We start from the raw sequence: 23,108 nt of genomic DNA on the forward strand, positions 1-23,108 counted from the left end.
TCACTTACATTCTTAGTGGGAGTAGACTGCAAGAAGGAAACTAGGTGAAGAGTAAACAGGGGCGTGTCAGCTGCCGCCCCTAGGACAGCATTAATACTAGAGAGTGAAGAGGAGTTGTTTTAAAGTATGGTCATTGTACAGCTCTTTCCCTGTAAATACAGAGTTTGCAAGCTGCATCCACAACTCCATGTGCCAAGCTCCAGGGCGCATCTCGCGGAGAGACAGAATGCGGCTGAGCACAGTTCTCTGGCTCCGCTCCTCGTCTCTTCCCCCTTCTGTTGCTTTATCCAGTTTGATTTCACCCGCACTCCCCCCGCTCACCTCTGCTGAAATCGGAATGGACCTTCCCCGACGCAGCTCTCACATGGCTGTGGAGCAAGGTTACTACTGCCTAGAGGTGCCTCTGTCATCTCAAAAATCAGTGTCCCTGACGTGGTTTTACCCCAAATCTCAGTTGTCTTAAAACGCCAGCTCCTGGAGCCGGGTGATTGTCCCCACTTTCATTAGCCTCCCGGTTCCTAGACCTCGTGGCAGCAGAGAAAAGCGAGAAAAAGTGACTCGTAAAGGCTCAAAAGCCAGACAGCAAATACCCTCCCTCAATGCATTATTTTTAAATCTCATGATTTTCTAGGCCTGACTCACGATTTTGGCACATGGGGCTCCCGTTTCCACTCCACCTCTCTCTGTCCAAGGTTCTCAGACCTAGCACCAGGCCCGGCCCTACCTCAGCGAAGTGCCGACGCTCCCAAAGGGAGGGGGGAAATGTGCTCCCCATCTTTTAGTCCCCCCCGAAATCAGAGTCCACCCTGGCCCCGCCGAGGGGAGCGGACACCTCGCGGGGAGCACAAGACCTGTGCCTCATTCCCACAAGAGCGCGGCCTGCCCAGCCTCCAGCCTCGCCTTGCGCGCGGCAAGTGGGCTGGGCCCGGGGCTCTCCAGAGGCCTCAGCATTGGTGCCGTTAGCCTGTAGCTGGGCTCGGATGCAGGGCCCCAGGGCCCATTCTGGGATGTGACTCTCCCGCCGCCCGCTCTATTCCCAGCCCTTCCTTCTCATTTCCAGACTCGCCGTCGCTTCAGCCAGATGGTCCCCCGCCCCCCGCTATCAGGCTCCACTGCCCGCCCAGAGCGGGTCTGGCTCCCGTCCCAGGCTCCATCCAGATGCCTCCCTGCGCAGGGCAGCCCGCGGAGCCTGCGTTAAGCCTGAGCTATGCGACTGCGGGCTCCATGCGTCGCGCGCCCCTCTGGCCTCTCGCCAGCCAGGTGCCCTTCCCGCCCGCCGGAGAAATCCGGCAGTTCAGAGCTCGGAGAAGGCGTTGAACCGGGGTTCAGGCTCCCCCTCCCGCTGCGCACACACGCTTGTGTTTCCTCACCAATCCCAGCCCTTCCCCCACCTCACTCTTTCTTGGCATGCTTCGTCAGGCTGCGGAGCACACCCCACGACCTGAGGCTGCAGGGACGTCAATGGAGCTGCACTCAAATCAATGGAGCTCCCTCCGCAGCTTGGGGCCAGAAGCTCCCAGAAGCTATCGCTCGTGCTGCACGAGGGCCGGTGTCCCCTCTAATTTCTCCCTCCCCCGAGCAGAATGAATTTTCCTACGTGCACCAGTGCGGAGGTGACGTGCGACACAGCACCTTCAGCCGGGTGCACATAACAAAAGTCACATGATGGGAGGGGGGCTAAGGGGTTCTGAGCATGGGGGGGGGCTCAGGGCTGGGGCAGAGGGCTGGGGCGCAGGAGTGTGAGGGCTCTGGCTGGGGGTATGGGCTCTGGGGTAGGACTGGGACAGAGCTGGGGTGCAAGGGCTCTGGCTGGGGGTGCAGGCTCTGGGGTGGGGCTTGGGGTGTAGGAAAGGGGACTCCAGGTTTGGGCAGGGGCGCAGGTTTGACTCCCTGCTGGGAGGGGCCCCTTTTCCCCATCTGTGGCAGCGTCAGGGCTTGGGGCGAGGTCTCTCCCCACTGCAGCCTCAGGCCCTGCGCAGACTGAATGGGAGGCTGCATGACCGCACAGCTGAGGGGAACTTAAGGCAGGACCCAAAGGCCCCAGGCCAGAGCAGGGCTTCTGGGCTAGGTTCTGCCCCCGCAGAGTTCACAACCCAGGAAATGGGACACACGCTCAGCTCACCCTCTGCCACCCTCCCCCCCACCCCGCTGCGGTGCATTTGCTTTCACTCTGCCCGCTCTCAGTTCCCCTTTGCAGACTCAGCCAGGCCGACCCCCCGGGACAGCAGGAATTCAGCGCTTCTCTCCTGACTCCCCCACCCCGAGGTCGCTCTGCCCTGGCCTCCCCCAGCACCGCGCTGGTGACCAGGGAAGCTCCCCGACCCGGACAGACAGACGGGCCTTGCGGAGGCACAACTCCCCTGCGGGCGTCCAGCCCCCAGCCCAGCGTGCACAAGTAACGCAGTTAGTCCTCTCGGTTCCCTGGTCGCCAGCCCGGCCTTAGGGAAGCAGGGGGCAGGGCCCTTCCCCACCACCCTGCTCCTGCCCAGTCCCCCACCCCACCTCAGTATTATGGCAACAAGGTACTAATACAACTTGCTGTCCTGGGAAGACTGCTGCAGCCTGGTTCCCAGCCCCCGCCCGGGTCCCCTTCCCTGCCCAGCCCCCAGCTCCGATTTCCCACGTCTCTGCAGCTCGTGTCTCTCCTGCGCCTTTGCTCCCCTTCCAGGTTTGCTGCGAGCTCGAATGCAGGAGCATGGGCACAGCTCAACTGGCAATGAAACCGCGGCTGAGCCGGGCCTGACGCGGCGCTGGGAGGTTGAGGCCCGACCGGGCTCTGGGCACGCTGACGCCCTGCCTGGGGGAGGAAGCGTCCCGGCTCGGTGGGAGGGGACGGGCGCGGTCACACGGCAGAGGGGAATTAGCACCTGTGCCACAGGCAGCTGAGGGGAGACCCTCGGGGGAGCCCCCCAGACAGCAGTGCCAGGGACAGACGCCTCCCAGCAGAGCGGCAGGGCAGGCCAGGGCCCTCTATTTACCGAGAAGGCGCCCGCTCTGCCCTTTGCCCGCTTGGCAGGGCCATCGCAAGGGCGGCCCCACGCCCCATGGGACACAGGCCAGGAATGCCCCTTAGCTGCCGGCGCCTCCCTCCCGCCGCAGGCCCTGCCTCAGGGACTGATGTGATCCAGGGAGAACAGAGCCGTGGTGGGGTCTCAGGCGCCCCTACAGTGTGAGATCCTGGCCAGGCACTGGTGACAGCACCCGCGGGGCCTCCAGCCGAGGGGGTCCCCCCAGCCGCCCCCCTCTGCAAAGCCCGGGGAGAGCACGCTGCCCCGGGTTAACCCTGCGCTCACCTACAACCATGAGGTTGAATTCGAAGCCTGTTTTCATGGTCTTGATCCTCATCTGATCCAGCACGGCCTCGATGCCCACGTAGCCAAAGAGCTCCAGCCCCCCGCTGGCTGGGTTAGCGCCGCGGGGCGTCTCCTCGGGCGCCGGCTGTCCCGGCTGCCCCTCCATGCTGATCCACCCGGGCTCCCGGCTCCGCCCTGCAAGGGGAAGGAGATTCCTGAGTGAGGGACGCGGCAGCTTCGGCCAGCGACAAACCCAAACCCACACAAACCTGCGGGAGTTAGGGATCAGCTGAAAATCGTTAGCGCCAAGCCCCGCAGCCCAAAGAAAGTCATTAACCAGGGTCCTGGGGCAGTGATTCTGCAGCAGGGGACGCATTGCCCTGAGCTACTCAGAGGTCTGCCGGGGGCACGTTAACTCATCTAGATCCATGTTTCTCAACCTGGGGGCCATGGAAGGGTGTGGGGGGTTGCAAGTGCAGGGTGGGCAGTAGCGGGAGGCGGGGCCCTGCACCCTGAGGGGCCCCGCCGGCCCTGGGAGGTGGGGCATGGGCGCTAAGAGTCTGGGAAGGCTGAGAACTGTTGTTCTAGAGCATGCTGAGTCTAGCGGCTCCCTAAAGAAGCCATCAGACTGCCAGGCTGTGCCTGGGGGTGAAATTCTCCTGGCCTGGCCTAGTGCCGGTGGAGAAGGGAATTCCATGGGCCCTAGAGGGGCTCGTAACATTGCTGGTCCCCTCTGCAGCTTCCCAGCCAGTTTCCCAGTCTGTCCTCCGGGAGCGTAACCGGCCTTCATCTGCCGTGCTTCCAAGAGCGAAGGGGAGGATGGCCGAGCAGGGGGCTGAGTTGCCCCCTCGGGGGGGGGGGGGTCTCACGGTGCAGCAGCGTCCCCTGAAAAGGAATCTGAAGCTACAGAAGGCTTCTGTGAGATACCCACCCTGGGGGAGGTCCCGGTTGGCTGCAGCTGGTTCGGATCAGGCGGATCCTGTCTGGGCACCCGGGCTGCCTCCTGCCTGCTCGAAGTCACCTGAGCAGCCCTAGCCAGAGGCACAGAAATGGCCAGGGGGCCTGGCAGGACCCTCGGCTGCTCGGCGGAGGCCTTGCTGCAGCTTGCAGCTCAGGAGTCTGATTTTGCAAAAATCGCTGGGGAAGTGAAACTCCCCGGGCTCGGCTCAGGCTGCCTGCAGGGCCTGGCTGCTCGGAGACCAGCAAGTGTGTACAGAGCGGGAGCCAAAGGCAGGGGGGTGGCAGGTAAATGCGGGCGGGGGAGGGGGAGGCGGAGGAGGCTGGGGGGGAGAGGAGAACGGGGTCAAATCACAAGGATCTGTCAGCGCCCCCACGAAGGGGCCCAAAAGACGCCCTGCCGCAAGCACAGGGCGTGGCTCCTGAGGGAGATGGGGGAACCTCGCTCATCCTCCCGGCGCCTCCCTCGGGCCGTGTTCTGCCTCGGCCTAACGGTCCCACCACAAGGCGCAGCCCACAGGCTCGGGCGGCCCGTAGCTCCACACGCGGGCCACGCGGGGACTTGGCCTGGCGCTCCTGACAGGCCTCTCATGGGAGTTAGGCAAAAGCCACAGGAAGCCACTCGGTAGCTCGGCGACCATGGGGTGTCCGCAGGGGAAGGCGTCGGCTGCTGCGAGGGTTCACAGCACAGGCTGGTGGCCGCCTGGGCCCTTCGGTCACTAGAGAGCAAGCGCCACCCACCTCGTTTGTTAGCTGCCTTTTGGGAGCGCGCCGGGGCCGCCCACCCAGAGTGGAGCCCCGCTGCGCCAGGCGCTGTACAAGCACAAGCCTGAGAGAACAGGCCCTGCCCGGGCCCACGGCCACGGCCGCCTTCACAGACCGAGGAGTCCAGCCCCCTCACGGCGCGTGGAGAGGCCCACACAAGCGTCTGTCCCCGTGCCAGACCGGGACATCCCTGCCCTTGTCCCCGCCCCACGGCTCTGTGGCCCGCAGAAGGGCTGAGATGGTTGCGGGCAGCGCCAGCTAAGGGTTCCCGTCAATGGCACATGGGAATATGCCTGTCAAAGCAAACTACCCTTTACAGGGCATCACCTTTGGATTCGGGGGGGAGCTTATATAACTGGTATTACAGTAGTACCGAGAGGCCTGCAATGTGACTGCCTTGTGCTAGGTGCCTTGTCTGACCCCATAGGCATTAATCTGCCCCTGCCCAGAGCCTGTTTAATCTGCTACCCGGCGAGCAGGGCGCTGCTGTTACCCCAGTGCACAGATGGGGAAACAGAGTCACTGAGCGGCCAAGGGGCTTGCCTGGGGTCCCGCAGGGAGCCTGTGGCAGGGCAGGAAACTGAATCCTGGCCTGCCAAGCCCTGGGCTAGAGCCCTATGCCCTGGCCCCTCCATCCCCTCCCCCTTCGTCCAGCCCAAGAGACAGGCCCCACTCCCCGAGCTGTAACTGACACCCAGGCCGCAGCAAGTCACCATCGGCCTCTGCAAACACTGGTGGGCAGAGAGGCCGAAGGCAGCAGGAACCAGATCCTGCCCAACCCTTGTGGAGAGGGATCCTGCAGCCTCCTCCGTGCATTAGCCAGGCGAGCTCACACGCACGAGGCGCCACAGAGATGCCGGAGCTCGACGTCTGAAGCGGGGATGGGCGTGATGCAGGAGCAGGAGCAGAAACTCAGCAGCTTCGGCCCAAGCCCCAGCAAGCGCCTGCTAGGCCAGTCTCTGCTTGGCCAATGACCCGATCGCCCTGGCAGGGCTACCGCCTTGCTGCACAGCCCAGGGGACTGACACGCCCAGAGCCACAGGGGGTCTGAAGGCTAAGTGCTGGGGCGCGGGCATAAGACCCCACAGCTGGGAGCTCTCCTGCCCTCTCCCCGTGCCTCCTGGTTTGGCCTATCTCCTTGGCCCTTTGCTGCAGCTTGTGCGTTTCCCCCCTTCTAGCTCTAGCGACTGGGCCAGCGCTGCGCGGAGAGTAGGCAGCAGCAGCCGTGGCATCGGCACAGAGCACACGGCAAAGGGAACGCAGCTCTCCGCCCACATGTGCTGTGTGCTGCAGCTGAGGGGGAGAGACCGAGCAGTCCATGCTGATGCCCCCAATCGTGAGCAGTGGGGATCAAACCAGGGCCTCCTGGAGCTAAAGGCATGAGCATGTGGCTCTTAAAGTCTGCCGCAGACTCACTGATCTCTCTCTCAGCAGGCCCCATCGGACCAGACAGGACAGCACATCAACAATTGCAGGTTACTCCTGAGCCTTTGCATTGTCCTCCAGCTGCAGCAGGGATCTGGCTCCCCTCCCCAACCATGGGTCCTGCGCACAGGGAGAAAGGCAGCAGGGATGTGGACTGGGAAGTGCCTCTTCCCAGCTGCCCTGGCAACCTCTTAGACACTGCACAGAAATGGCTGGGAGCTCATCAACACTGGCCTTGCCTAGAGCATTGGTCCCCAACCTTTTGGGGCTGCCACATGTGCCACACACCCGGGGCAGGGTCAGCCCAGATCGCTCGGCGGGTGCACATAAATGCCCCAGCGGGCTCCATGGCGCCCGTGGGCACCGCGTTGGGGACCACTGGCCTAGAGGCTTGGGGAGCACCCAGGAGATTGCAAGCGTAACTGCCACAGGGCAGATTTGACCCTGGGCCCGCTGGAGCTGAGTACAGGCGCCTCTACCCTCTGAGCTAAAGGCCAGCTGGCTCCCAGCTCATGGTAGACGTCTCTTGCTCTGTCTGTTGCTGTGGTCTAGGTGCCACTGCTGGACAGTGAACCACACTAGAAGTGGGGGTTACATAAGCCCAGCCCAGGCGCTCGGTAAGGAGTCAGCAGAGATTTTGTGCGATCAGGCTGGCTCCGGACTGTTACACGGCTTGGCCCAGGCTCAGACACCAGTGCTGCATGAAAAGCTCCTTGCTGGGTTTCAGGGGCTGGCATGTGGGATGGGAAACGTGGGCACAGGAGTCACCAAACTTCTACGAAGTTGGCCTGGAGTATTGGGAGCGCCACAAAACCTGCCAAATTAACAGCTGTGATGAGGCCTAGAGCTGCCCGATGGACCTCAACCCAGGGCCACCCCGGGCCACGGAACCCACCAGCCCGGGTGGCCCTTTGTGCTGGGAACACGCGCCTGCCAGAGAATTAAGCTCTCAACGCCCAGCCTGCCTTCTGCATGCCCACAAATCAAACTGCACAACACACGTTGCTGGCCAGACAGATGGAGCCCTGACGCCTCCAGACTCAGCCCGGGCCCCCCCCAAACAGAGCCAGGCCCTTGCTCAGGCGGGTCGTAGGAGCGGACTCCAAACCTGAGGACACGCCTTGGACAACTTCCTGGTGGTAGCTCCCTGGTGTGTACTGGAGGGGCCTCGAGTCCCACTGCTGATCAGCGGCGGCAGCACGTCAAGGCCTGATGTCCAGGGCCCACCCGAGTTAAACCCAGTGCTTTGAATTCCACCTGGAAGCCAGCCCACATCCCAGAGCACTGGCTTCGTGAAACAGAGGAGCAGGCTGCAGGGTTCCGCCCTACCCCCGGGGTGCCAGGGGCGTGGATACCTGTGGCGAGGTCCCTCCTGCAGGGACAAGAGGGCGCACTCACCCATCCGCGCACAGAGGACAATACCAGCTGCACCTCCAGCAGCGGCCTAGGATCTAACACGGCACAGAACTCAGGCTCCCGTTTGGCAGACAAAGTCCCCCATTCACGCCGGCCTCCCCGTCCCTGGACTGCGTCACAGCCGAAAAGCTCTCTCGGGAGGCCTGGCCTACAGAGGCGCTGCCCAGGTTTAACTCCAAGGGCTACGTTCAATGGGCACGTCGCTGTGTGCGGACCCTCGGGTTAGGCTATGCCCAGTTTGCGTTACAGCTGCAGGCTTGGCTAACTCAGTTTGTTAAACTCAGCTCGTTTAACTCCGAACAATTCCTGGACTTCGAGAGGCGCTAAGCCCCGAGCTCAGCTAGCCCTTGGGGGTTTCATTCGTGCTCTGCTCAGAGCGAGATGCCGAGCTGTCGGCAATCCGAGGCCTGTTCGTTAACTCTCCCGGCATCACCGGGATCTTCTGGGGAGAACCCCTGGGGCAGAGGGAGGCCTTCCTACCGCTATTCTGAGAGGTCATGATGGAGCCTCTTCCCCCACCCCCGGTTCTCCAAGTACATCAACTAAAATCTCCTTCTCAACCACAGAAGAGGCTGACGCGTCTGAGAGAACTGGCACAACCTGTCTTCTTCCGTCGCTAGGAGATCATCAGTGAATTCAAGTGGCGCGGCGCCTCCCCCACTGGGGCTAGCACGTCTGAGATGCCAGGAAGCCACCAGAGGTACCCCAGCGCACACACCTGCTTGATCACCTGGCCTAAACGTAGGGGCGATGTCATCGGACAACAGGCAGCCAGACCATCAGTGTCAAGAGCTGGTTTCCTGAGCGTGGGCTTCCCCATAGGTTCCCTAGCAGTTGCTGGCCCATGTCACTAGCCTGGACCTGCTGTAGACCCCAGACGTCGCCACAAGCCGTCCCCAGCGGGAAGGACACGGCTCCAGCTCCCGACTTGCAACCGTCACCCCCTCAGCGAGCGACCCCAGCGGGGGAGATGACGCGCCTTTTGGCCCCGCACACTCAGCGCCGTTTCCATGGCAGCAGACAGCTCAGTCCAAACAACGTTCTTTGCAAAGAAGCCTGAAAATTCTTCCCGGTGAGAAAACGTGACCGGGGAACCCGGCGGGCCCAGCAAGGAGTCCACCCGCTGCCCCCTGCTCAGGACAGCCTGATGCTATGACAGAGGTGAAGAAGCCTTTGCTTCCTGTACAGGCACCGGCCTCCATCGGACTCCGCACAAGATTGCTGCCACCAGCGTGCTAGCGGCCTCCCCTCCGTAAACCATGGCGACTGGGAGGGGGGTTAGGGGCCACCGGAGCAAGGAAAGACGAGGAAATCCCAAACCGCCAGTAGAGGGGCCTGCTGGAGAAGATGGGCCATCACATGGGGCCCTGGGCTTTGTAGGGAGTGGTGGGTCCCACCTCAAAACTAAGAGCCCACAGGTGGTCCACACCACAGGACAGTGGCCTCTCCTCCAACACGTGCTCCCAATTCACAACCAGACCCAACACAGCCTGTCAAGGAGCCGAAAGCCGCCCTCAGCAGTCCACTCGCTGTCCTGGACCATGCCCGGTACAGTCAGTCAGCCCTCCTCGGCTAGTCCATCGTTGCTGCTGTAGCCAGCCAGAGACCACTGCCCCAACGAGGCGCCTGCAGGGGCTCCCTGGTCGTGCACACAGAGACGGGGCCTCATCCTTTATCGAATCAAGCATGATGTTACCTGCACTAGCCAGCAACACGGCATTCACCAGCCAGCCAGAGCCCTGCTCGCCAGCATGGGGAACTGCTACCCAAAGGGACTGAGTCCAGACACGCTGCCTCTTGCACTGAGAAGTGTGGTGCATTCTTCCTGCCTCCCCGGCACACCACCAACCCTCGCAGGGCTCCCTTGTGTCCTCCCTTGCCCAGGGCTCAGCAGCCTTGCTCGGCCTTCTCCGCTGCCCGAAGGTGCTCGCTGAAGGGCGAATACTGGGCTGGATGGACCGTGGGTCTGACCCAGTAGGGCCGTTCTTATGTTCTTAACCCCCCAGGCAGGTTTCAGGGTCCATCTCAAGCAGCCCCCAGTCTCACAGCTGTCCTGCCCAACCCTCTCCCGCAAGATGCCAACCGGAGCCACCCCCGTACTCACCCCCGTGGCTAAGAAGCAGAAATAATTAAAAACCCCACGATCCCAACCCACCCCCAGGTAACCCTGCTGGTCTCTCTCCCCCCACACAGACTGCCAAGCTCTGCTGGGCCCCTCTCCAGACCCAGCTGCCGCTTCCCCCCTCCCCCCGCTCTGCCAAGCCCTCCTGCGAGAGGGGCCGCCCAAAAGGCTGCTGAGCTCCGGGTTCGGTCCCAGTCGGCAGGAAAAGGACCAGGCGAGGCCACAGACCTGCAGCAGCCCGAATTCCAGCCCCGGGTCTCGGCCTCTGCCCCTGCTCTAAACACGCCGAGCCCCCAGCTCAGGGCAGTCTCCAGGGCAGGGCGGGCCAGGGTGCCGGGAGGCTGTGGGGAGAGCGCAGGATGCTCCATCCCCCTGCTCCCACTGCAAAGACATCAGGCAGGACGGGCTCTGCCCTCCTCCACGGTGGAGTTTCAGGATGGAGGGGTGTTCAGGGCAATGAGGACCAGGCTGTGGAGCCCTCTCAAAAGAGGCTCTCCAAAGGGGAGAGAGGCCGGTGTGGCAGGCCCTGGGAGAGGCTGGGAACCACACGGCCCAGGAGTGGGCAGACTCGCTCCCTGCACGCGGACACCCGCCAGGGGATTCAGAGCCCTGACAGCCCCGAGAGGACGCTGGGGACACGGGCTGGCAAGCCCCACGGGGGTGAGGACAGCAGCACCCCAGCCAGGCGGCTCTGCAGCTCCAGGGCTGGTGGGGAAGCATCCTCAGCCGTGCGACCAGCCACCTGTGCACCATGCAGCCCACAGCGGGCATGCACACAAGGGCACAGCATGTAACCCGTAGTGCAACCCCCTCTGCACCACAGCTTCATCCCCCCCAGCCTCCTCCCAGCTGTGGGAGATTCCACTCCCAGAGCTTTTCAGGGGCTGCCCTATAGACCCATCGCCCCTCGGGGCAGGGCGGCCCCTCACTTCCCATAGGGATGGCCCAGGACCCCTGCCTGCTCGGAGGCAGAGACAAAGGGGCGGGCTGGCAGAGTGGAGGGAAGATTCACCATCTTTCTTCTTCCCGGAGCTCTTTGTCTCCCAGCTCCCGAAAACCTCCACAGCCCCCTCCCCATTTCCACTGTCCGGGCCCTACCTCCTCCGTGAGGTGCAGAGACCCCGGCCCAGAGCTCCCAGGGCAGCGCAGGGCGCTGGCTGCTCCGTGGGTCCCTGGGCAGCACACGCGCACGGGCAGGCCCGCTGCTGCGGCCAGGCTCCGCGGGTCTCCCGATCTGCTCTGTGTCAGTGCACAGCACAGTCCCCTCCCCTCCGCCAGCTCCCCCACCGGGATCAGGGCTGTCACACATGACCCGCATGGTAATAGCCCTCCCCGCCCCCGCCCTCCTTCCCTGGGATTCCCTCCTTCCGCAACAAACCCAGTCAAGAAGTTTGCCCAACTGCCCGGGCATGCTCAGTGTGCTAAGCCAGCTGGGCTGGAAGCAGCCCGGCCGCACGGCTGGGCTTAGACAACAGCTGGCCAGTAGGGTCTGGCAGAGCCACTCCGGCGAGGGCCTCCCACGAGGAGCCGTTTCCAGCACCCACGTCCTCCCGAGGCACAAACCGGTCTCTGTAGCTCCAAATCTCCCTGGTACCGGACGTCGCCAGGTGAGCTTTGGACTCGCACCCGGCCCCGGAGCTGCCCCGTCGGGTTGGTGCCACGACAAAGAAGCACCTGGACCGTGTCGGGCTCTTACAGCGGAGCTCAGACTCCGGGGCGCTTCGAAAGCCGACTGAGGGGCTCAGGGCCTCCTGCACGTCAGCACAAGGAGCCTGCTCCGGGGGCCAGCCAGCCCCAGTTCTCTGATCTGCTTTAATGAGGGCGGGCAGCCGGCAGCGCTCCTCCCACCCCTGAACCCCGCAAGCTCCCCGGGGCAGGTCGGGCTGGTGGCAGGCAGCGTGGGGGAGGGGAGCGTGCCAGTGTTAAGCACCCCTGTCTTCAGTCAGTTCCAGCAGCAGGAACCCCTGTGTAACCAACACACCCATCCCTCTGCCACATCCTGGAAACAGAGGGCATGAGTGACTGGGCTGCAAAAGGCAGATGGCGGAGGACACGCCAGAGAAGCAACACTGTGGAAGGAGGTGGGAACAAAGAAACCACACCTGCCAGAAAGTCCCCCTGTCCCACCTGGGGGGCTTGGACAATCAAAGGCTCGCCTGCTCTCTAGTGCCTTACGGAAACAGGAAACCATGGGGACTGCACCTTCACCCCAGCGGCATGCGTTTGCCCAGCCCCGCGGGTCCCCCACCAGCCCGGTGCCTACAGACCGCTCTAGTGGCACAGCAGGAGGGCAAGAGGCAAACAGCTGCCAGGTCTCACCAGAGCGATTGCAATGGAAGGACATAACCAGGGTGCCTGTTTGGCACCTGTGCGTGGCAGGGCTGTGGGCTTCATGCATCAGAGCCTTCCTGGCAGTACCAGCCCTGAGTGAGTTTCCATTGCCACCGCACAGGGAGAAATCCCACAGACGCGGAGACGGGCCAGAGCCGAGCCCTGCGGAGGTGTCGGGGCGCAACAGAGCCCCACGCAGCTCACCGTGAGTCCCATTCCCGCAGCCCACAACCACCTGCCCCCCTCGAAAGAGGGAGAGGGCAGTTACCTCCTAGGCTCAGCAGGGCCGTCTCCCCAGCCCTGGGCTGCTCCGGGGCTGCTCCGTCCGCTTCTCGTGCGTCTGCCGCTCGGGCCAGAGTGGGTGCTGGCGAAACCGATGCTGCACTTCCTGCGTTGTGGCTTCGGCTTCCTATCAAGAGTGCTGAGCTGTACTGGGTGGTTGCCACGGGAACGTGAGCGTAGAGTGGAGGGGAGCGTCATGGCACCAGGAGGGGTTCCAGGGTGGGCTGGCAAACGGTGGCAGTGGCAGGGCAGGGAGCAGGGTAAGGACAGGGCAGGGCGTGAGTCCAGCACCGAGAGTGCCTCCGACCAAGATGCTTCCAAGAGCATCACCCCGGGGCCTCCTCTCCAGCCCAAGCCGAGCTGGGCATGCTGACGTGCCACGGCAGCCACCTTTGAGAGCGGGCAGCTGAGCTCTTCAGAGCCCTGTCGCAAGGGGCCGCCCCCCAGGGAAGATGGCACCCCTGAAAGTCCTCTCCGAGGCGATGCTTATGCCTCTCCCAGCCTCTCTGTCTGACTTGTGAGGCCCTTTCCTGCCCACCACACACCGGGGAGAGCCCAGATTTGGCCTCCGCACAGGAAGCTTTCTGCAAATGTGTCTGCAACCGGACGTTTGGCTGGCTGGGCTCAGACGTTTTCAGCCACCAAAAAGCCACTGAAACCCCACACGCTTCGTGCAGCTGCCCCATCCTGCCCCGGAAGCCCTAAGCCGCAGCTCCCCCCCTTTGCCCACCGGGCCCCTGCCGCCATACATCTTCCTGCCTGATGGGAGGGGCAAGGCGAGAGAAGAGCACCGCAAAGGTTGAGCCAGAGAGGCCGGGCTAGGGAGGAGAGGGGGAGCTGGCGAGCGAGGGCGTCTCCTGACATGGAAGGCGCATCAGAGAAATGAGCTGCATTCTTGCTATGGTGCCAGGGGTGCCGAGAGATCCTGCCACTGGGAGGGGAATTCCACCCCCTCCAAAGGCCTGTTTGCTCAGGGCTCCTGGCTCTCCCGGCTCCCAGCAAACATTCCAGCCCTGGAGCACAAAGCAAGTGAGGATCGCTGCAGAGCCCTTCAGACAGGGCATGGTGCTGATCAGCATTTGCCCTGGGTTGGGGGTGCCAGCCCCCTTCTGAGCCTTTTGGGAACGCAGTCAGAGGTGCGGGAGCCAGGCGGTCTCTGACGGGCGACAGACACAGCCATGTGAGTGTGCAGTTCAGCAAACAAGCCAGAGGGGGCGCTACAGAGCACGGCGAGCAGGCTGCCTCAGCGTATGTGCACGGAGTGGCGTTGTGCGAGAAATTCCACGTTTGCACTGCCAGAGGCCGTCACTAGTCACACGATGACCGTGAACCGGAGGGAGGGAAGGGGATTTGCATCACCACATGCCAAGACCTGTATTTCGGTGCAGAGGGCAATCTCTGGGCAAGGGTAGGTTCCATTGCTGACGCTGACAGACGAAGCCAAGGCAATGGCGGAGAGAGGGAAACGTCTGACTGTCGCTCCGGGGAAGCAGGGCTTCCCTCAGCACAGGGACAGGTTTACAGGCCATTTTCACCAAGGGGAAGACGGCTGTGACTATTTCACACAGATCCTAGTGCACCGCATGTGTGACACGGGGTACACCCAGGAGGCCTCTGTCCTCACAGGATAAGGCAGCCTTTCCAGGAAGCCTTTGTGCTTTCTGTCAGTAAGTGCGACTGTCTAACCTCCCTATTTCTGCTCCATCAGCACAGAAGCCCTCCCCAGTGTGACCCTCCGCAGGAGGCAGAGGGGAACTTAATGCGCACGGGGCCGAGGGAGCCTGGAAGGAACACCAGGAGGAGTCTCTGTACCCCACGTGGGTCTCCCAGACTCCCCAGCTCCTCCGCTGCCCCACACACTTGAGGGAGGGGGAGGGAGTGAGAACGGCCGAGGAATCGGGAGTGGGGAAACAACTGGCAGAGGAGAAGGGTGGGGGAGGACGATGAAGGCAGAAGGGCTCTGGGCCCAACCCCTCCCGCAGGCCCACGGAGCAGCGCACCTAAGAGATTGCAGAGCGGCACAGCCTGCAACACCCTTTGCCCCCAACAGCCGAATGCTGCTGGCAGCAGAGCAGCCCAGCCCCAACTCCCAGGTGCTGGCAGTGAGGGGTGGGGGGACCCAGGCACAGAGCAGCTCCCAGGTCGGGTAGGGCAGGAGGAGCGGGCATGGAAGAGCTAATGGTTAGTAAGGGGCTTACTCAGCTGGGGTGCTGGTGCCGGACACGACTCCTCCGCCAACAGGGGAGGCAGCAGGGCTGTGCCTGAGAGGAGGCGGGAGGGCATGAGGGGGGAAAAGCCCCCATCCTTGCTCAGTCCCAAAGGCCCGTTAGCCAGGGACCACTGTTCAGATGGACAGGGGAGGCCCGCAGCCGACCGGGAAGCCCTGCAGGGCCCCACGGGGAGAGGGCAGGTGGGCTCTGGGTTGAAGCCTGGGGAGGGCAAGTCCCTAAGCCTGCAAGAGCCCCCCTCCCCCACTGCACCAGGGATAATGATCCCTCAGCGTGCCCCTCTGTCACCCCCGGGGGGAATTGCTTCTCCCCCCTTCTACTCCCCGGAGCCCCTCTGCCCCCTCTCAGCCCCCCAAGTCCCTTTGCCCCCCCCCAGCTGGGAGAGGTTTCCATGTCCCTGCCACACCCCCGCCCCCAGGCCCAGAGGGCTGCTCCCCCCTTACGTTGCTGTGTCAGGAGCCACGCACGGCCCTTCCCCTGCCCAAACGGGCCCAGCTGGTGCTAACTGAACTCGGGGAGGCTGGCCATGGTGCCGGGGCGGGACCAGCGCACAGGTGAGGCGACGGTTGCCAAGAAGCGGTGAAGTCACTCCGGTGTCTCTTAAAGGGATACCGCCGCCAAGCCGCTGCGAGCCCGGCGGGCCCAGTGCGCGCAGCGCTCTGTGGGGGTAGTGCCACGGGGCCGCCTCGCTCCCCTGCCGGCACCTGTGCTGGACTCCCGCCCCGCCGCGGGGAGATGCCGCCTTGCACAGGTGTCCGGGTGCTAACCCCAGGCGGGGCTGGCGGAGCCGCATGGGCGAGACATAGCCGCCACTGGACCGATGCCGCTTTTGAGCCGCCATTTGTTTCCACCTGCCTTGGCCAGGCCCTCTCGCTGAGAGGGGGCAGGGATCCGGGGAAACGGCAGCACTGTGGCACTGCCCAGACTGGTGCAACTTTTCGAGGGTCTCGCCTCTGGCTGGTGCACAGGCCGGTTTTGGGAGGGCCCGGGCTCACGCTGGCATTGGGCATGCGACGCCCTGCTTGCTGTTGCGTCCGCGTGCCGGGCACATCCTGGCTGAGTGTAGACCGGGGGGAGGGAGGGCTGCTCCGCAGGCAGGACGTGCTTTGGCAAGCCCCTTTATGTGAAGGAGGGCTGAGCAAACAGCCATTCTCGGCATCTAGCTCTTCCAAGCTGTTTAGAAAGAGGAAACTCTTGGCCCCCTGCCCAGCCCGCTCCCTGACAGGCGCAGTGACTGGGGATAGCACCGCTGCGTGGTTAACACCACGCCACCACGGGGGGCGGGGAGCTAGCGATGTGGGTTCTCAGCCCAGCTGCTCGCTGTGTGACTGTTGGTAAGTCAGAGGCAGCGGCTGATTTCGGGTGCCCGACTTGACAGAGCTGGAAATCGTTACAGACACTTCTTTGCTCAGGCTTCTAGGCCAGTGTGGGCTCAGGACCCATTTGTAAATGCTTATGGCCTGTCATGACCCAGTAAATAGTCTGGGAGGGGTGGCCCTGGGGTGGTTTCAGCCGGGTCCAGCCTGGCATTCACCCCACAGTGGCAGCCCCTGGGCTGAGGGGCTGGCTTGGCTCTTCGCTCCAGGCATTGCCAACTCTGGGCTTGCAGCGCTGTTCGGGTTAGGCCCCGGGCCCCTGACTAGACCAAATGTGCGTGGAGCTGTGACCTGGCTCACGGGGTGGCAGCGCCACTCACTCAAATTTGGCCTCCCCGGATGCCCGTCGTCATGACGACCGAGTGAGGGCGCTGGGCCCCTACAGACTGCAGTGCCTGGAGCAGAGAGACGAGCCCAGCCAGTGCCCCGGGGAGAGGCTCCTGCGACTCAGCCCGCCCCTCTCACGGGAAGGGTGCCCCGTGGGGATCCCCAGTACCGGGGAGCTGGCAGGGGGAGGGGATTTGAGGGCAGGGTCTCAGGCGATGGAAGGAGCCAGGCCGGGGCTGGGGAGGTCTGCGGTTGGCACAGGTGTGCCTAGCTCCGCAATCCAGGCTACAGACTCACTCGCCCGGCCTCACTGATGTCCTGGCTTGATAATGATGGTCTTAATTGCTCCCTGATGGGCTGAATGCTCATTCGATGCTAGGCCCGGCTCTCAATTCTCCAGTCCAACTTCCCCAGCACAGAAACAGCCCCCTCCTGCTAACCCCCAGAGGGGAGGGAGGAGAAGGGAACTTGCGGGAGGGGTTGGGGAGCAGGAAGTTCCCCGCTGGGCAAGTTCCAGCATGACTTTCCGCCACCTCTCCGAGTGGGGAAGGGGAATTCGAGGCTGGTTCACTGGTTCTGCCCGTTTTCCCATGCTGCCCAACCAGCAGCCTTCAAGCCTGGCCCCCAGGGACCACTTTACATTGGGGAGGGAGAGGGGGAATCGGTGTTCATAGCCCACAGGGTGCCCTGAACTCATCGGGTCATCGTTACGTACCCAGGCCCCCCATCCCCTTCGCATGTTCTGCAAAGCCAACAGCGCAGGGAGCTGAGGGCTGTGAAGTGGTACCCCGGGGCACGTCTGGGTGCTGGGCGCGGTTCAGCACAGACGGCAGGTCATGAGATGGAGGCCTTACACTCTGTGCCTCTAACTCTACTCCCTGCAGGCCCAGGGCTGAGAATGGGGGAAGGAGGCTGAGGCTCAGGGTTGGTAGGGAGGGGGAAAGCCCAAAGTGTTCTGGTTGCCACACCCAGATCTCTTTACATGCCCTAATGGATGAATCCCCACAGCTCCCATGTGAGGCTCCCCTCAGCCCCATTTTACAGTGGGGGAAACTGAGGCATGGAGCGATTAAGACCATCATTATCAAGCCAGGGCATCAGTGGCTCATTTGAATGGAGACACCTGATTTTCAGAAGCACTTTGGCCAACTGGTTGCCCAGGGTCAGCAGTGGAGCCCGGAGCTCCAGCTTGTGACTCCCAGGGCTCTGCCCCAACGGCGAGACACCGCTCTCTCCTGCAGGATGGCCCTCGCTAACAGGCTCACTCAATCCCCCGAAATCAAGTTGCTCAGGAAAAGGGCTCCCAGGACTGGCCAGGCAGCACCTGGGCCAATCACCCGGCAGTTCGGAAAACAAGAGGCATGTCTCCTTTGTGGGTGTGCCACATGGGAAGCCATGGCCACGTGGGGTGGCACCTTAGGAGGCTCCGCCTTTGCTGGGGGAGGGGCTTGTGGGGAAGGCTGTGCCATGGCGAAAAGGCAAGTTGGTTTGTATAACGCTGCACGTCTGACACCAGCCAGCCTGTTCTCGTTCCCTCGCCTGGAGGCTGCAGCAGGAGCCCCAGAGCTCCGGTGATGCCTTCTCGGCCCAGAACGAAGGGAACCATAGGCTTGGGGCGGGCGCTCCATGTTCTCCTTTGCCCTTGCCCTTCTGGGCTGGAGACTGGCTGCTTGCAGCAAGCTGATGTGTGAGCCCTGGGTTGGGGCAGGTGGCAGCCGGGGCTGAGAAGGGCACATGGGACACCAGAGCTGATGACAGACTCAGCCCGCGGCTATCACCCTGTGCTGGGGCTGGGAGGGGGTCGATTAGCTCTCCACAGATGTTGTAAACGAGTGGAAGAACGACTGCTGACTTCGGAGCATCACCGGCGACTTTCCCTGCTTGTGGGAAAGTGCCTGCTTCCGGGTTTGCCCGTCCCAGCTCCAAACGCATGGCTCGGTGCGCCACCACAGCCGACCTCCCCGCTCGCCGCTCGCCTTCCTGCGCGGAACCAGGCCCCGCCACTCAGGAGTAACAGCTGGGGCACACATGCCAACCCATTCAAGGGCTGCTCAGTGAGCGCCAGTGTTGCCAGAGAACTGTCTCCTGTGGGCACGTCCGTTCAGGGACTCATCTGAGTGTTTCCTTTTCCAGGCAGGAGGGGAGTAATCCCAGGGCCACGTTCTATTACGGTGATTTAATTATGGATGAAGGTTTAGTCAGCTGGGATCTATGGAAGCCCGGACGTGACAGACACACGGGGTGCTTAGCCCTACCAGCCTTCTCACTGGGTTCCCAGACTACCAGAGGAAGCACTAACTCTTGGTCAGAGCGCAGGGCACCGTGGCAGGAGGCCCAGCTCACCGTGGCTGACCTTCCCCCAAGGCCTGATCCTCAGAAGCATCAGGGACATGGACCCTCTGCCAGGTGGCCCCAACTCCTTCCCCAGAGGCACCCCATGGCTTGACTGCTCCCTGGGTGTGTGCAAAGCATTCAGGGAAGGGCTCCCTCGAAGCATCCACAGAACTCCCTCCTTCAAATCCCCTGAAAACTCTCCTTTGTCGCAGTGGCAACAGAAAACTGAGCAGTGCTTGGGCACCCCCATCACTGCCAGCCACACTGATCTCTGCTCTCGCTCCCCGAGGGTCCATCGGCCTGTAAGGGCTCTGGGGAAAGAGGAGGTTTGTACAGCACCTGACAATGTGCTGCTGCAATGCTACTAATAAATAAGTGCAGCTGGGATGCACCCTGCAATCAAGCTGTTTTCCAATTAGCTGCCGCCTCTTTGCTTCTCCTTGTATTAATGAACTTCTGCCGCCTGGGGATTGCAAAGCACTTTGAAAAGGTGAGAGCTTTTGCACATTATTTGTATAGATCAGTGAGAATCCAGCCACCCTGCCCAGCCGGGCACAGATGCCAGCCATTCCAAGCAGCTGGGCACAGAATCCAGCCACCTTTCAATGGCCTGGTACAGATGCCTGACGTCTCATGTGGCCTGGCACAGAATCCAGCCACCCGGCATGGCCTGGCACAGAATCATAGAACTAGAAGGGACTTGGAGAGGTCATCAAGTCCAGTCCCCTGCCCTTACAGCAGGACTGTGCACCTTCTAGAGCATCTCTGATAGATGTCTGTCCAACCTGCTCTTAAACATCTCCAGTGATGGAGATTCCACAACCTTCCTAGGCAATTTATCCCAATGTTTAACCACCCTGACACGAAGTTTTTCCTAATGTCCAACCTAAACCTTGCTGTGATTTAAGCCCATTGCTTCTTGTCCTGCCATCAGAGGTCAAGGAGAACAATTTTTCTCCCTCTTCCTTGTAACACCCTTTTAGATACTTGAAAACAGCTAAAACATGTCCCCTCTCAGGGTATGTCTACACTGCAGAGTTTTTTTCCGGAAAAACAGCCGTTTTTCTGAAAAAGCTTCACTTAAGTCCACACTGCAATCACGTTCTTTTGACAAAAAGTTTTTTCCGACAGCGGTAAACCTCCTTCTACGAGGAAGAAACCTTTTTCCAAAAGAGCTCTTTCAGAAAAAGGTGTGTGTAGATGGAGAAGAGGGTATTTTTCAGAAGAAGAGGCCCCCAGGAAAAAGCACAGGGGCCCTGGTGGCCAGTCTGTCTACAGCAATCAGAGCTTAAATGCGAAATAGCATCCAGTAAATGTGGACGCTATCTTTCGGAAAAGTACAATGCTTTTTCGTTGTGCTTCTGCGGTGCAGACACTCTCTTTCGAAAGAAGTTTTTCCAGAAGATCTCGTCCAGAAAAGCTTCTTCCGAAAGAAGCCTGAAGTCTAGACATAGACTCAGACTTCTCTTTTCTAAACTAAACAAGCCCCATTCTTTCAGTCTCTCACAGGGCATACTTTCTAGACCTTGATTCATTTTTGTTGCTCTTCTCTGGACCTTCTCCAATATCTCCACACCTTTCTTGAAATATCGTGCCCAGAACTAGACACAATATTCCAACTGAGGCCTAATCTGAGCAGAGCAGAGTGGAAGAATGAATTCTCATGTCTTGCTTGCAACATACCTATTAATGCATAAGAATCCAGCCACCCAGCATGGCCTGGTCCCAACGTCAGATGTCCCATGGGGCCTGGCACAGAATCCAGGAGGTTAAGGGCTCCCCCAGCTCCATAAGCAAGACCAGCGGAAGGGCAGACAAAGCAAGCGGGAGCAGGGGGCCGAGGAAGAGAAGGAAGAAAAGAAAAGAAACACTCTAGCTAACTAAATATGCTTCTCTCTGGGCCACTTCCTCTCTGGGCCTCTAAGGAGCAGGAAGCTTTTCTAAACCACTTCAGTCCAGCCTACATAACCCAGGAGGGGTCCCTTTGCACACCACCGGGTGCCAACCCTTCTGGCCTCCCACTGGCGCAGGGGCAGGGACTGCTCCCGGCCCGGCCTGCTCGGCTGTTCCAGCCCCATCTCTCGCTGCTCTGAGCCCGGCCGTAGCGAGCCCCCACCGCAGCCCAGGAATCGCTGGGCTTTCCGGGGGCTGGAACCGGAGCCAGAGGAACGCTCTCCGGCGAGTCCAGGAGGAGACCAGTGAGCGTCTGGGCACGTCAGCGCCAGAGGCAGGTGTCTGTTCGTGCCAAGGAACTGAGTAGCGGCGCTGAGGGCAGTGGGAGAAGCGGAAAACTCCTGTGAGGGTTGATAATGTTTGTGGCTTCCCTCCCCCCGCTCCCCTTTTGCAGCTGAGCAAGGCTGCTCTTTGCAGGGCTGGGTGGGAACAGAAACAGAAATGAGAACTGCCCTCAAACCTGTCCCTCGTGAAACAGGCCTGCCTTGCAGGAGCAGGAGAAAGCTCCGGGGACTCACGCCCCAGGCTCCTGTACCTGCCTCTCCCTGAGATTTCCCCCCTTCCCGTGGGATAGCTGCCCCAGCTGAATGGGCTGCCACCTACTAGCAACCCATGTCCAGCCCCTGCTCTCAGTGGGGTCAAGCGAAGAGCCGAGGTTGGAAGCAGTGTTAGAGAACCCGGTCGCATCCTCCCTTATTGCCCCTCCCGGCCCGGTCCCTGCACAGAGTCAACTTGGACACTGCTGCAGGGAAGGGAGGGGCAGGGGCTGTGGGAGCCACCGTGGCGCAGTTTGCTCAGGACTTGGTCCCAGCAGAGCGGGAGCCCAGCTCTCCCAGGGGAGCCAGACACCTGCCCGGCCTCGGGCCTGAAAGAGTGAGTGGCAGGCTTAAAGGGGGATGAGCAGTCGGAGCGGAAGGCGCCAGGGAAAGGACAGCTCGGAGCTCGTTGGTGGGGCGGGCGTGGGCTGAGATTTGCCAGCGGTGATACAGTGTACTTAGATTTCCCGAAAGCTTTTGACAAGGTCTCTCACCAAAGGTTCTTACGTAAATTAAGTTGTCATGAGATAAGAGGGAAGATCCTTTCACGGACTGAGAACTGGTTAAAAGACAGGAAACAAAGGGCAGGAATAAATGGTAAATTTTCAGAATGGAGAGGGGTAACTAGGGGTAACCAGTCCTATTCAATCCTATTCAACTGATTCATAACTGATCCGGAGAAAGGGGTAAACAGTGAGGTGGCAAAGTTTGCAGACGATACTAAACTAACTACTCAAGGTAGTTAAGACCAAAGCAGACTGTGAAGATCTTCAAAAAGATCTCACCAAATTAAGGGTATGTCTACACTTGCTCCCTACTTCGAGCTAGGGATGCAAATGTAGGCGACCAAAATTGCTAATGAAGCGGGGATTTAAATATCCCGTGCTTCATTAGCATGATCTCGCCGGAGCGTTACTCCGCTCGCCAGCTGATTCGAACCAGGAAGTGCGCTCCTGAACCCCTTGGTTCGAACTAATGTTACTTCTCAAAAAATGACGCGAACTAACGCATCCAGGAGCGCACTTCCTGGTTCGAATCAGCTGGCGAGAGGAGTAACGCGCCGGCGAGATCATGCTAATGAAGCGCAGGATATTTAAATCCTCGCTTCATTAGCAATTTCAGTCGCCTACATTTGCATCCCTAGTTCGAAGTAGGGAGCAAGTGCAGACGTACCCTAAGTGACTGGGCAACAAAATGGCAAATGAAATTTAATGTGGATAAATGTAAAGTAATGCACATTGGGAAAAATAACCCCAACTATACATATAATATGATGGGGGCTAATATAGCTACAACTAATCAGGAAAGAGATCTTGGAGTCATCGTGGATAGTTCTCTGAAGATGTCCATGCAGTGTGCAGCGGCAGTCAAAAAGCAAACAGGATGTTAGGAATCATTAAAAAAGGGCTAGAGAATAAGAAGGAGGATATCTTATTGCCCTTATATAAATCCATGGTACGCCCACATCTTGAATACTGTGTACAGATGTGGTCTCCTCATCTCAAAAAAGATTTATTGGCGTTGGAAAAGGTTCAGAGAAGGGCAACTAAAATGATGAGGTGTTTGGAACAGGTCCCATATGAGGAGCGATTAAAGAGACTGGGACTTTTTGGCTAGGAAAAGAGGAGACTAAGGGGGGATATGACAGAGGTCTATAAAATCATGAGTGATGTGGAAAAAGTGAATAATGAAAAGTTATTTACTTGTTCCCATAATATAAGAACTAGGGGCCACCAAATGAAACTAAAGGGCAGCAGGGTTAA

At 60.7% G+C, this 23,108-nt stretch overlaps 1 protein-coding gene across 6 annotated transcripts in view; it reads right to left on the minus strand.

Moving 5' to 3' along the window:
• SEPTIN12 (septin 12) overlaps nucleotides 1-23,108 on the minus strand; it is a 51,357-nt gene that overhangs the window by 12,526 nt on the left and 15,723 nt on the right. For 2 of the 6 annotated variants that reach the window (XM_075899221.1, XM_075899222.1), the window contains one exon: nucleotides 3,294-3,488. In XM_075899221.1, coding sequence (XP_075755336.1) covers nucleotides 3,294-3,488 — 195 coding nt within the window. Of the gene's footprint in view, nucleotides 1-3,293; nucleotides 3,489-4,224; nucleotides 4,374-11,076; nucleotides 11,276-12,577; nucleotides 12,719-15,262; nucleotides 15,395-23,108 lie in introns of those variants that run through there. The other 4 variants (XM_075899223.1, XM_075899219.1, XM_075899224.1 and 1 more) reach the window with 4 other exon arrangements.

The sequence above is a fragment of the Pelodiscus sinensis genome, chromosome 16 (genome assembly GCF_049634645.1).
Source record: "Pelodiscus sinensis isolate JC-2024 chromosome 16, ASM4963464v1, whole genome shotgun sequence".
NCBI lineage: Eukaryota > Metazoa > Chordata > Testudines > Trionychidae > Pelodiscus > Pelodiscus sinensis.